The following is a 14,089-nucleotide window of genomic DNA, read 5'->3' on the forward strand; positions in this document are numbered from 1 at the left end:
ATTCAAAACCTTCCTGGACACCTTCCTGTGTAACCTCATCTGGGTGTTCCTGCTCCGGCAGGGGATTGGACTGGATGATCTTTCGAGGTCCCTTCCAATCCCTGACATTCTGTGATTCTGTGGTTATCATAATGAAAAAAAGCTAAGTGCATAAAGTGAAGGCAAAGTTAAGGGCACAATATTAAGTTTAACTTAAAATCTAGTAAAACCATGTAAATTATAGTTTGTGTTTGTAAGAGAAATTGCATTCACAATTCAGAAATTAAATATAGCGGAAAACATCTTGGACAAGGCAAGCTTTCTTACTCTGTAACTCCTCAGAGCGCTGGACACAGCAGAATACGTGGAGATTTCCTCTAAGAGGACACTACAGAGATGTATATAAGACACATTGTTCAGCCGGGCTCTGCATGTTGCATTACAGATTGAGAATGTTTAATATGATGTTGCACAACTCCATCTGCCCTGCCCAAACAAGAGTCATTTGTTCTTATAGCTGCCTGGCTTTCATTTAAAACTTTTTTTTTTTTTTTCCTAAGAAGAATAAAAGTGATGAAAATGTTTTTCCTCCTTGAAGATCTGTGACTAACAGGTTTTCTTGTTCCTCTGCTGTTTTTGAAGTTATACGTGGACTACTCAGTGCATAGCCCAGGTATATGACTATCAGATTATGCATCTTCTAACAGGCTTAGTATGTTGCTAGTGCGGTAAGAACAGTTTGTGTAAGAATGGGTATATTTCAGCCACATTAGTACAGAGAGGTCTTGCCCCAGAAAGGTTCCCATTCTGTCTGACTGGCTCACATGCAAGTCTGGTGCCTGCTCACTAAATTGCAATGGCCCAAAGCACTCTTAGAATTCTGCTAATTAACATAAAAGACAATGCTAATGAATTACCCTCTTTGAGTCCCCAGACGGGATTATGCTGCGCTTTTCTTTGGGACAGGACTGACTTGACTTTGTGGCTGAAGCTTTCTTGAGTGGTCACCATGCTGGGCTGCAGTGAACAAACCCAATGCTCTATCCATCTTGGCATGTGCCTTGGTACGTGCCTGGAGTTTGGGGTGGCATTAGCCCTTCTTCTGTGTTGTTCTACAGGCTTCATGCTAGACCTTTTCTCAGGGCATAGATCTGCTGGAATTGCTTGAGGGCTGAAATTGATCTTTTAGTTTAATCCTCTCCATCAGATTCCTGTGAGGAGGAACGTAAGTGTCTGCTATGGCCCTGGGGAAGTTTTGGTGTTTCATAGGCAGCAGAGTCTCTAGGAACACAAAGTCTGGGGACATCAGCCAGTTACTTATGCCCAGGCCTGGTCTACACCAGAAGTTAGGTGGCCTGCCAAAGGCATGAAGGGCATCAGTGCCAGAACTTGTGTTAGAGCTGCTTGTTGACAGGTCCCAGTGCTGTGTAGATCACTAGGCCATGCATCTCTCCTTTAGCCTTGCAATTGAGAGTCAGCAGTATGGAGCTCCTTTCTTCATTAAATGCAGGTATTTTTTCAGCTGACATTTTAGGACATACTGTGGAAGATGGAGTCCATCAAATACCCACTGGCTGAGGACATGCTCTTCTCAAGGAGATGCCAGCAGCTGGAACATGAACCTGAGCAGCTGGAATAGCTGTTAAAGTGGGGCAGATAAGGAAGGATAGTCAGAAGTGTATGGTTCAGGCAACTGGCACGAATTTCTGTGAAAAAAATCTTTCCTCCAGGCAATGCCACAGTTATGCAAAGTTAAAAGTTGAAAATCTTTTATTTTGAAGCTGGGATTCAGCAGCTGATTTCTGGTTTTAAAAGAGCACAGGACTTTGCATCTAGGGTTTTGCTGTTGTCCATGGCAGCAGAGGCCAGCTTGAAACCTTGCCTTGGAACTCAGTTCCATCTTCTCGTTTCTCCCTGTCTCCACATCACAGTTTCTCTGTGTCCAAGGAGGCGACTAGAGTCAGTCACACATTCTCGATGGTTATACCGACTTCTTCCCAGCTCAGAAATAAACATTCAGAGGCAGAGCTTGGGTTCAGGCCCGTCTCTGTCTGTATTTGTGTTCGTTGAGAAGTAATTGATGGTACCTGTGAAGCTCTCAGTCAGCAGGGTCAGATTGTTTCACATTGGCTTTAAATAAAAGGTGGCAGTTAAATTGTGTGGGAAATCTGTCCAGAGGGGTAAAAGTTAGTAAAGGAAGCAAACAGCAGAACTGAGACAGTTGAAGCTGCCGACAGCTACCGTGTCTGCTTTGACAGCTAGAGCTGAAGCAGTCTACCAAGTGAAGCAATGCCCCAGGAGATACTGCTGTGGGATCTCTAAAACCAGGATGAATTTCTGAACTGCATCTTGCTGGTAAACTCCCATGGGAGCATCTTGCAATCCATGGTCTGAGGGGCAGCTGAGCCTCCTGGGGAGGGTTTCTTATGCACCCTTCTGCTACCTGGACTTGTTCAGATTCACCTTTAGGAGATTTTGAGCCCTTTCAATAGCTAGATATTTATCTTGACAAATATTTTTTCACCTTAAGAGGAGTTAGGCTGATGATAGCAACTTAATTACTGTGCTTCTAGAGATATATAATTAACCCTTGTTAAAAATGACACGCAAGGTGACTGAAAAGTGAAACAGTGTAGTTATACACAACTGTTCAACTGTTTTCCTCTGTCAATTTGAGTATCTAGCTTCAGTTTGGGACGAATTGACTTCTTGTTTACTTCTACACTATAACAGGACAACTAGTTCTGGAGTCAGAGAGCTGAGTGAAATATAAATCATTCTAAAGCCCCAAACCTGCCAGATTGGTACAAGGCCTAGAAAAATGTGTGTGTGGTGTTAGTTTGTTTGATTTTTGCTGTGTGTGTGGTTTTGTTTGTTTTGTTGGTTTGGTTTGGTTTGGTTGAGTTTTGTTTGTTTGTTTGGGTTTTTTTTGTTTAGTAAAATAATATCCACATAAATCTTGTATACAGGTTTCAGATAATCACCCAGGAAGCAAAATGTCCATCCTTTGGTGTAGTAATCTCTCCTTGATGTTAATGAGGGCCAGATTGTTGTTGTATTTGAGCAAGTACAGTCTTTTCCAGAGAGATGAGAACGGACACATCTGGGTCTCTGAGCTGTTTCCCAATATGTCAGAACTCATAAGAGAGGAGATGGAGTAATATGTCTCAAATCAGGATTATGAAGCGGAGTGTCAGGCAACCTAACCCAGGTGGGTGGCCGAGCAGTTAAAAGAGGCAGGTGTGGACCCATAAGCAAGATCCTGAGTGTGGAGGGAATGTCGCTGGCATAACCTTCCTTGTGGAGCCCAGAACAGTGTGTCATTCCCTTTATCCCTCCTGGTAAGGCACCTCATCTCTCCTAAACCAGTTAGTTGTTTTGAATTTTGATGTAAATTGGACATAGTGCTTGTCATGTAACAAACGGGATGATTTAACTGTTTTACTGAATCCTCCACTGTGGGTGCCAAGAGCTGCAGAAATTACGACTGAGGTCCAGTTGGAAGATGCTGCAGTTTGATCTTGCTTTCAAATTAGAACATTTGCAAAGTTCTTCCAGTAAATGTGGAAAAAGGTTAAAAAGACAGCAAGCTGATCTTTCCAGTAAAATTCAATCACCCCATATCACATTATTGCCTGTGATGCTTTCATATCATATATTTGTCTGTCACACTATTGTCTCACATCAAAAGGGTTGCACAAACCTGGGAGAATCTGGCATTGCTGGGCTGCTGTGAGCTGAAGCAAACTCAGAGACATTGCACCTCTGCCAGCAGTGCTGTGCTAGTTGCTTCTCTGAAAACATTTTGGGTTTTTAGTCAGTCTCTGGATAGCTGTAACTCAGAGTCAGAGCTAGGGCTGCTACAGAATGACGGTGCAGGCAGTGATCAGGGAAACGTATGTTCCTGTCTTCTATACTCCCAGTCTGCCTCTCCCTGTCTAAAAAGCATGTGAGTTTTTGGAAAGTGTAATAGTGGCAATTTTAATAATAGACACTGTAGGTTAATGGCAGCCAGAGCACATTAAATCTAACAGTATCCATATGGGACTGTCAGAGAAACACCAAATACTCCAGATGTCTGATGCTATTGATGATCAGCTTGCTGCTTTGTTTCTACATTGGGATGTGTGGATTTCAATTATTTTTAATAATAATCTCATGCTTTATTTAGATCTCCAGTTTTCTCTGATGGGTCTGTCTCACAGCTATACCATCCGCTACAGCTTCCTTTGACAGTCTCTGTCAGCTTTATCACCTGGTTTTCTAGTCAATGCTGCAGGTTAGTAAAAGAGAGAGTAAAATGACTCTGAGGCTGCTCTCCCAAATCCTAGTTTAAATTCAGAGACTGTATTGAAGTCAGCAGGGTTAAACCTCTGTGAAGTGCAAGCAGTTTAGGCATGCTGATGTTGTACTGTGCTAACAGTTGCACATCGGATGTTTTCATGCACATGATATTGGACTGAGTGTTAAGTGGGTAATTTTTTGGGGTGAAATTTCTTATTCATTTATCAGCCATGCTAATTATTCTCCATTTAATGCTTCATTGTGTTTATAACCCTAAGCTCTTGCAGTCCCTGTGGAGATAGTAGGGAGCTGAAAGTCTCTTCAGCGTTTCTTCTGCTTATTGCAAGGCAAAGCAAAACTGGAAAAGTTCAGAAAGCATAGGTTGTTGCCTACAAACTCTATGGACCAGGGCTCAAAAGGCTGATTGCATTTTAGACCTGCCACTCTGTGTGTTTTAGATGCTGTGTTACTTCTCTGAGAACATGGTACTGAGCTCATACACTGGGTGGTAGGATGGTCTATAACAGGGGTGTCAAACTCATTTTCACTGGGGGCAATAAATACAACTACTCCTACATTTATACAGTCCTAAAATTACATTTGGCCCTTTGAAGGCAAGCACAAGGCCGATGTGGCCCCCAGTGAAGATGAGTTTGACACCCCTGGTCTGTAACTTAGTACTGTTCAGCAATAGCTTTTCAAAGCAGCTATAATGTGTCTTAGCTGTAATTTGATATTACAATAGTTCCTCTTTCTGCAGATTCCTGGGGTAAATTCCTCAGCTGAGATGCACAGTTGCAGATTCTCTGATGTTGAAAGAGCTCATCTATGTGCTAAAGATCTAAGCTCAGATACTTTATGAGACTGAAGATTTTGTGGTTTTCACGCATTTGATCTAAACATGCTCATAAACATCCCAGTGGCTGAGTTTTCCTCCAGCACTGGCCATGTGAATCTGCATTTGCGCAATTTTATGAACAAAATGAATGAGTAATACTTAGGCACCTGGATTCTCACCATTGAGCAGTTCTTTGGACTTAAGTGCCCAGAGATGCCGGAGAGTCAGAAGTCCACACAGCGCATGAACCCTGTGCTGTTCCCTCATGCAGTGTTTGCACTCAGAGGTTCATTCCCATTGCCTCCTTTTTAACAGCAGCAAAAGCAGAGTTCCCCAGCCACCCTTTTCTGCTTGCTTCTCCCTTGTCCAGTTGTGTTCCACCTTAATCTTCTGCAAGGGCTTGTGTGCACCAAATGTGCATGAACTGGATCCATTGGGCTACATCTGCAACTGCACAGAGGTCATGAGCAGAGGGCAAAAATGTATTTCAAGGATTTGCAGATGCCATCAGAGGGATTATGTGTGGAAAGGGGTTGATGTTGTACCTCGAGCCTGTTACAGAAACACTGCAGAACGTTGAGGGGACAGGAGCCAGAGGATGAGAGGTTCTTACAGACAGTTCACTTGGGTCTTTTCACTAGTCTGATATTCAGTCCTGATTCTGCTTATATGGACTTCTTTTTGCTTTATTGCCATTATTTCCAGCTCCTTGCCTCTGGAAGTATGTACTGCTTTTTCCCAAATCTCTTCTGTGATGGCAGCTGAAGTTTTCAGCTCCCAGTTCATTACATCATAAAATACATTCATTGCCCTGTATTTTGGTCACATACTCTGGTATGCAGGACATACACACTTTGCCATTGAGGTGCTGACTCTGTCCAACTCAACCATACAGCTCAGGGGCCTGGACTTTCTGTGTAGCCAGCAGGGAAGGCAATAGGCTCCAAGCCCGGGCACTTGGCCTCACCCTTTGGAGATGGTATCTCCTCTATGAATATTGGCTCCTAATTTAGGCACCCAAGGCACCAGCTGATGAGCCCTTTCCCTTACTGTATGCCTGCTGTTTGATCCTTCTCACTTCCAGGCAGTGCAAAGGCAGGAGGTATAATCAGCATTCAGTGAACCAGTTCATTCCTCTGATAATTATTTCTCCATCTAGAAAGAAGTGATGCATTTCCTTGCTTTCTGCCATTTATAGGGAAGTGTCTGCCTGTATTTTTTTTTCCCCTCTTGGCCTTATTTTCACTCTTTTCTCAGAATGAGGCAGGCTTGCCGAGTCTGCCTCTGCTTCCCATTCACCACGTGTGAGAGGCTGAGCAGAGGAACATCGTGTGCTGCCCCAGCATTCAGCGGGGCTGACTCACAGAGCATCATTGAGTGAGGAATTGCAACCGCTGGAGGAAACTTATCCATGCTTAAGCTCAAGGCACTGCATTCCTTTTCTAAAGATCACTGGTTATTTTATCTTTCTTTTTCTTCTTTTCCCCATGGACCAGTCATTAAATTGCCTGTGAAATCTTCTGGAGATAATTGTTGTGTAGATAAATGTCCTGTGTTAACTCAGCAGTTTGATACGTAGAATTCAAGAGAATGGGAAACTTGAAAAAAATGCTTGTAAAGGGAACTGATCTGGAAGTAGGGACGGTGATTAGAGACAGTATTTGCCAAAGGCTTGCTCTTCATGTGACCATATGCATTCTGGGGGTCTGATTCAGCTTCCTTTGAAGTCACTGATAGTCTGCTCTTGTCTTGGGTGGCAGTTGGATCAGCCTCACTAAGACAAGCCTGGCCTCTATACTGCATAATGTTTCTCCTTTTGGCTTCCAATAGAGACATCCATATGGAAGGAACAAGGGTGTTTCCTTGCTCTTTCATTGTAAATATGTTTTCCTCTTGCAGCACATCCAAATGAATGCAAAAGTACTGCAGCTTCCAGATTGGGAACATTCCTTGCCTGGGTATTGGGACTAAAGAATTGATGGTGTTGAGGTGAAATGCAGAGATCAAAGCTGCAAACCCATGGGCCAGCCCAGCTGTATGGAAGATTTATTCATTTTGTGCTGCAGCAGCAGTGGTGGTCACCGCCACAGCCCTGTCCCCAGAGCCTTGCTCCAGTGTGGGACCTACAGCTGCTGATGGCTGTCGGTTCCCAGGTCTTTCTCCTGTGGAAAGGAGTCACAGTGCAGAGTGGTGGGGTTAAACGCTACTCTAAGGCAGTTCAGGACCCTCCCACATCTTTTTAGCTTGCTGACCTTCTTGAGTTTCTTGTCACGTGTCCCTTCCTACTCTTGGCACCCAGAAACCAGCCTGTCTGGGCTGCCTAGTGCGCTTTTTGCATACCTAGTATTTCGGTCTCATCTACCCTGGCATGTATATATGCTAAAAAAATGGTGGTTGTCCAAGGTTTTAAAATCACTGAAGACCTAGACAAATAAATTATCTCTTTTAGTTCACTGACTGAACCAAGTGCTGGGTTCAAATGCCAAATCAGCAAAACCAGATTGTTTCAGAGTGATCGGAATATTTCATTATCAGAGATTTGGTGGGGAAGTTTATTCTTAAAAAAAAAAAAAAAAAAAAAGGAATAGGTGAGGCGTATTTGTTTTGAAGGCATAACGTCAAAGTGAAAAGAACACATGAGATAAATTTTAAGCAAATGAGAAAAATAAAGGAAACAAGTGTTCTTCAACAGCAAGCCAGTCATCTGAAGAAACTCTCACAGCTCTAGCGAAAGGGTTAAAAGCCTGTGGTTTCTCCAGTGACCTCCACATTACACTAAAGAGGAATTTGGCCTGAGCTTTCTTTTGGTAGAGAATCTGAGTCAGAAAAGCAGCCTCTGCTCATGGTTCCTTGCTCCTCCCTCTCCTCTCATCCAAGACTTCCCTGGGCCTGTTTCTATACTTAATATTTTAGGTCAACATTAGAAATGCTGAGTTTAACCGGGTTCAAGCAATTCTGTTTTACATTGTGTCTTGGAAAGAGAATCACCCTAAAACTTTTAAATGCTTTACATTTCACACAAGTTTTCTTTGTAACTGATGAGATTGTTTCTTCTCAGGAGTTTGGATACTATGCAGACTAACATAATAACTTTGTTTTCACCAGGAAGCATATGTTTAAGCACTGTCTAATGTAGCAAGTTATTTTGAAATCTGTTCATCCATCCAAAAATGCTTACTTGACCTATACTTGACTTGGGCTTACAAGAAATTTTATTATGCCAGTACAGTCCAATTAGCTGTAAGCAACAACATTTTGTGAAGCTGACCATTTATTGTTGTTATGATTATCATATCTAGAGCTCTAGAGTTTACAAGTAATAGAATGAGTGTGCAGTATCTATTTATTTTTCTTCCTACAGAAGGAGTCAATCAATTCCATGGTCCTCCTAGAACATTTGTAACTCTAAATTTTTGTAGGACTAATTGTTGCTTAAGATTTATCCCACTCATTGCATTAATCAAAAGGTTTTTCTTCTAAGTACCCCATGCACCTGGGGCTGTTCTTCCCATGTGGCATGCAGATTGACTATGACGATAGTGCAACCTCTAGAAGCAGATTCCCTCTGGATGATATAATAAGCTGTGATTGCCAATTCAAACATTCTTCAAGAGCACCAGTTTTTCAGGCTTCTAATTAAACAAAGCTAAAACATTCATTCTTGTGCTTATATTTAACCAGAAATCATTAGGGCGATGCACTACTTAAGCAAAACTATATTTTTACTTGTATTGTGAATAGATGAACTTGCTAAGCAAAAGCTTTTATTGTTATAATTGATGAATCAAGTAGCCTCATACTTCCAGGCTTAACAATGAAGCAGAAAGCACAAACTACTTCTGTGTTCTTTCGTACAATGAGGAAATGCAATATTCTGTCTAGAACCAAAAAAACTGGTAGTCAAACAAACTGGGTATTAATCCAGGCCTTGCCCTCATTGAAAACATCTGTGCCTTAGCTGGTCATCTCTGTAAAAGCCGTGAATATTTTCTGTAATGGTGTGAATAATAAACCATGCTATATCTTCCTGTCCTCAGTTCTTAATTGATACAGTGTGAAGTAAAATCTGAATTTCCTATATTTAACAGCTTGTATTGCAATATATATTGTACTAAACCCGCGAGTTTTAGAGTAATCTTTAGATATAAAACCAAAAAGCAAGTTGATTCAAAAGCTTTGAACTTCCTACATGTTTCAAGTTTCTGCAAATTCAAAACTTTAATTTCAGTAGATTACTCTTTTGGGGATGTTTTTCTGTGTAAGATAGTTGGAAAACTGGAAGGAGCATGTGCTTGAAGAACCTGAATTTCTAAACCAGCTGCTGGTTATGAACTGTCTGAAGAAGTGGGTTCAAAACGCTCATTTTACTGATGCCACTCATTCATCTTCATGCTTCTTGGTTCAGTGAGAGGTTTAGTGAGTTCAGGAATTTTGAGATGGTGGGCTATTCCACCGGTCCTTAGGCTGCCCAAGGGTAGTGGAACTCAAATCTGGAGTATACATTTTGGTTCAGGTTTTCAAATGCTTTCAAATTCAAAGATTGCAGTCTGCTTTTTGATGTATTTTTCATGTATGTCTTATTTAGTGCTTAGCTGTTCAAGCCTCTCTATATAACTGGCAGAATGAGTTTCCTTCTGGGAGACATTAATTTTACGTAATTTGAAATGAATAACTGCTTAATTAGAAGGCATGATGTGTTTTAAAGAACACTTCGAGGATGTAGTGTGGTCGGGGCAGAAATTCTTCCCTCATCTTTTACATTTTCCATTCTTCTCTCTTGGGACTGCAGAGTTGAAGTGTTTATTCTGTCTTTGCCTTCTCTCAGGGGAAGAAAAAAGCGAAGGTAGCATCGAATAAAAGTTGTCTTATTGTGTGTTAGGGTGGTATGTTGAGAAAAGTTATTTATTGCTATTCATTTCACCTTGTGAGTGGCTGCTATAGATTTACAAAACCTACTGATACACTTTAAAGAAGTTCTGTGCCTTAGCTTTTATATATCAATAAATTTTCCACAGCTGCGGATGCTCAGAAGCACGTCTAGTGAAATCTTTGCATTTTATTTAAAAAAAACCCAACAAGGCAGTAAAAAACCCCAAAGAAACTTGCCAACCTCATAGCCAAGTTCTCTTCCAAATACTTGCAGCTGCAGCTCGAGGGATGAGTCATGCTGAAAGCCGAGAAGCTTTTCTAAAAGCTTTTCACTTGGTTCACATGATTTTTTTTAACTTTACATTCCTGTCTGTTTTCCTTTTCTTGGAAAAAAAAAACCACAAACAAAACATGAAGGCGAGTCACCCAAGGAAAACCCGTACGAGGATGTGGAGCTGAAGGGCCGTCACGCGGGCCGAAAATCCCATCAGCTCTCGGAGAATTCCCTGGATTCCTTGCACAGGATGTGGGCGCCGCAGGACAGGAAATACACATCACCTCCCCAGGTACCGGCTTGAAGCCTGCTTAAAACTTCTGCATGAAAATCGGTCGTGGCATAGGAGGAAGAGCAGCCGTGACGAACGAGAAAGGGTGTCTGGAAAAAGGAGCGTGATCAAATGCATAAGTGGTCGCTGGGAACGCTCTTGGCAGCTGCAGCTCAGAGGCTCAGCGCTGCGGCAGCTGATGGCTCTTTGTGCTGGTCCCCGATGAGTTTGAGCAGAATCCTTCCACCGGTGGTTTGTGAGCTGAATCTGGCCCTAAGTTATTTGTATGACTGCACCTCTCTGTGAATTGCCCCCGCGTTTGCTGCTGGGCTTTCAGTAGGGACAGGAGGGAAAAAGTTTGCTGCTTAATCCCCCCATGTATTGTTATGTGAGGCCCGTTGTGACTGTGCTCATGTGAAGTACGTAGTGTGGCATGCTTTACTGTAAAATGGGGGAGGCCTCCTAATAGATAATAATAAAATAATCAGAAAAATCTGAGAGTCTGCATTTAACAAGGCTGTACAAGTTGTGTTTACAGCATCAAGTAAAAGACCAGGAACTGTGCAGATTTTCCATTTTGTGGTGAATTTTCCAAAGCAGTCTGTTTTTTGTGAACGCTATGAAATGCCAGATTGCTTTGTTGTTTATGGGATATTTGTGTTCCTAAGGAAAAACATAAATTTCATCACATACTTAATTTTGAGATTCAAAATGCCCTTTAAAGGAGCTCTTGTTTTGCACTGAATCAACAGAAAATTTGCAGATGAAGAAAAGGTCACAACAATTTACTTTTTTGTCTTGTAAGGAGACCTAAACCAAAACCGAATGTATTTTCTTTCACTTATTTTTTGTGCATGGGAGCATCACAGTCCAAGAGAAGAAAAAGTATCACCAGGTTTCTTAGTATGCACCTAACACATCATTTGTAAAACAGGAATGATTTCAGCAAAGCTACTGAATAGGGAACAAGTGGAAAGTAGTAACCAGGCAGAGTAAGGAGAAACAGAAACTGCAGCCACAAAGATAACCTCGTAGTGGAGACATACTATTATGTTTAACAATTATTCTGGGTTGTGTGTGTGTGTTAACAGGAATTGTGTAGCATCTAAAGGATCCAACAGGGTGTTCCATTAGAGTGGGAACCCTACAAGTCCATAGTAAGGTACTATCGTTTTCTGTTTTACACTGGGTGACCGAAGATTAAAATGACTTTGATAAAGTTGCTCAGTAAATAAGTACTCTCTAGTATCTTTGCAGCAGGGCTATCTTTGTTCTGGTAGCTTCTTTTTGAAATGCTGCCAGGAGTTTCCTACCAGGAGTCAGTCCTGCCATAGTTGCGCTGTCATTGTGCTGATACATGAAGCGAAGAGACACTAAAAGCAGGTCAGCTATGGGCCTGGGTAATTCTCCAATGACCAGAAATAGAAAAGTCTCAATTTCCTGAAGAATTTCAGCTTTGGCAATGATTTATCAAGCAGTTTTTCCAGCATAGCAACATGGCTGGATTAGCAACATTAGCAACTTTTCAGTCATGGATGATGATAAACAAGATGGAAGAGATCAGGAGGTCAGCAGGCTTTCAAAGATCATCACTGAAAAGAATTTCTTTCATTAAACTATAGACTGCTGGAGATTCTCCTGCCGTGCTAACCTGTGGTAAGCAGAGGCCTCAGAAACACAGGCTTGTGGTCATTTTGAATCTCAGTGTGTCTTCTCCTTTCCCATTTGTTACTTGCAGTTTTTGAAGTCACCAGATATAACAGGAATGTTTTATTTATGACACTGTATTTGTGATGTAAATCCCACACACATAGAAACACCTGCACTTAACCCCAGATAGTATGGCACTGTGATAGGCGAAGCCTCCAAGAAGAACAAATGGGACATTTATTACTTGATGTTTATAGCTCATAATACTGTTAATAGGATATTAGCAAATGCCAATTGACAGTTCTTTGACATCACAGTACTTTATTCTAGACGTGTTGGTTAAGCTTCTTACAGTGTTTGTGTTTGAGAGGGGAAGGCAGGACCCAGCCTTGCCAGCCCGCCAATTAACCTTTGTGAGAGCTGGGCAGAGCTGCTGGAAGGGCTGCTCCAAAAGAGCCCCAGTTTTTTAAAGATAGTTGTTACTTGGTGCTTAATCCTGTCAGTGAGCTTCTCCCTTCCCCCTGCAATGAGAACAGTTTTGGGCTTTAAAGGGAATTCTTTGCAAATGAAGGACAAAGCTGTAACCACACCTCTGCACGCTGGGAGATACTAAAACATCTTAATACCATGGAAATATAGCAAGCTTGATTTTCTGCTTTTTTTCTCAAGGATAAATAGCAAATTCAATGTAATTGCTCTTGATTTTCACTACTGCAAGTGAGACAGATCAGGCCCATCGAGTCAGTGTTCCAATGTCAGCCAAACCTTCAAGTTAGGTTTGAAGGCTTATAGAGTTGATGTGATGTGCGAGCATGGAAGTTCACCAAAGCCAAAAGTATTATTGTTTTTTTTTTTTTTTTTTTTTGACTTTGAAGTCATAGATACTGACCCCTGTCTCTTCATTTCGACCTTGAACCCTCTCTTTGCACGTATCCCACAGAGTAGTGGCTCACCTGGCATGATGTCCTTGTGTGGCCATCGCTCACTCACAGAGCTGCCTGTGCACTAAGTGTTGCTGAGAAAGGGAAGAGCTCAAGCTGTTGTTGTTCCTGCAGCTCCCTTCGAAGCCCGGCAGCCAGTCTCTGCGCATCGGGAACTGGTCAGAAAGGAAGAGCCACCGCTTACCACGGCTGCCCAAGAGGCACAGCCACGACGACATGCTGCTGCTGGCTCAGCTTGGCATCCCCTCTTCCCCTTCCAGCCTCAATGAGGACAGCCTGAGCACCGCAAGCGAGTTGCTGTCGACACGGCGGGCCAGGAGGATCCCAAAGGTACTGCCAGCGTGATGAGGCTCATCCTGAGGATAGGTCACCATCCAGCCTTTAGCCAACACTTCAAACTATCCATTCTAGGCTAGACCTTTCACCTCTGTTGGAGGGGTTCTGTGAGTTTTTGTTCCAGTCTGCGATCTGTTCCTGACTTCCTATTGTGCCTGCAGTGAATTGGTTTCTCTCACTTGAGTTTATTTCTCTCTACAAGCTGAGGTAAAACAGCTTTTGCAAATTGTATTATAGTTCTATAAGTAAAGCTGCTATGGATTGAAATATACTATTCCTGACTCATAAAAACTTTATGAAGATTAATTGCTACATTCTATAAGATGTATAGATGAGGTTCTTAGGGACATGGTTTAGTGCTAGATTTAGGTTATGATTGGACATGTTGATCTTAAGGGTCTGTTCCAGCCAAAATGATTCTATATTTATGACTCTTTAGAAGTTATAATATTCTGCTTAATTACAAATTCTTAGTAATCCCAAATTCTTGTTGAAGGCACTAAACACAAGTCATCTCATTAATATTTTCCATCAACTCAGATATTTTTAGGCAGACAATTATTATCTACATTAGCCCTACTGAGGGAAGTCAGGAGTTACCAGGAGTTAAAATTCTAGCTAGTGCTGGCTAAAGCCAGCTAAAGGCA

At 42.0% G+C, this 14,089-nt stretch overlaps 1 protein-coding gene across 6 annotated transcripts in view; it reads left to right on the plus strand.

The window, feature by feature from the left end:
* The window catches only part of DENND2B (DENN domain containing 2B), a 172,043-nt gene that overhangs the window by 110,520 nt on the left and 47,434 nt on the right, over window positions 1-14,089 (plus strand). For all 6 annotated transcript variants that reach the window (XM_065839171.2, XM_065839170.2, XM_065839174.2 and 3 more), the window contains 2 exons: window positions 10,388-10,536; window positions 13,221-13,436. In XM_065839171.2, coding sequence (XP_065695243.1) covers window positions 10,388-10,536; window positions 13,221-13,436 — 365 coding nt within the window. The remainder of the gene's footprint in view (window positions 1-10,387; window positions 10,537-13,220; window positions 13,437-14,089) is intronic.

Source organism: Patagioenas fasciata, chromosome 5, assembly GCF_037038585.1.
Source record: "Patagioenas fasciata isolate bPatFas1 chromosome 5, bPatFas1.hap1, whole genome shotgun sequence".
In the NCBI taxonomy this organism is placed as follows: domain Eukaryota; kingdom Metazoa; phylum Chordata; class Aves; order Columbiformes; family Columbidae; genus Patagioenas; species Patagioenas fasciata.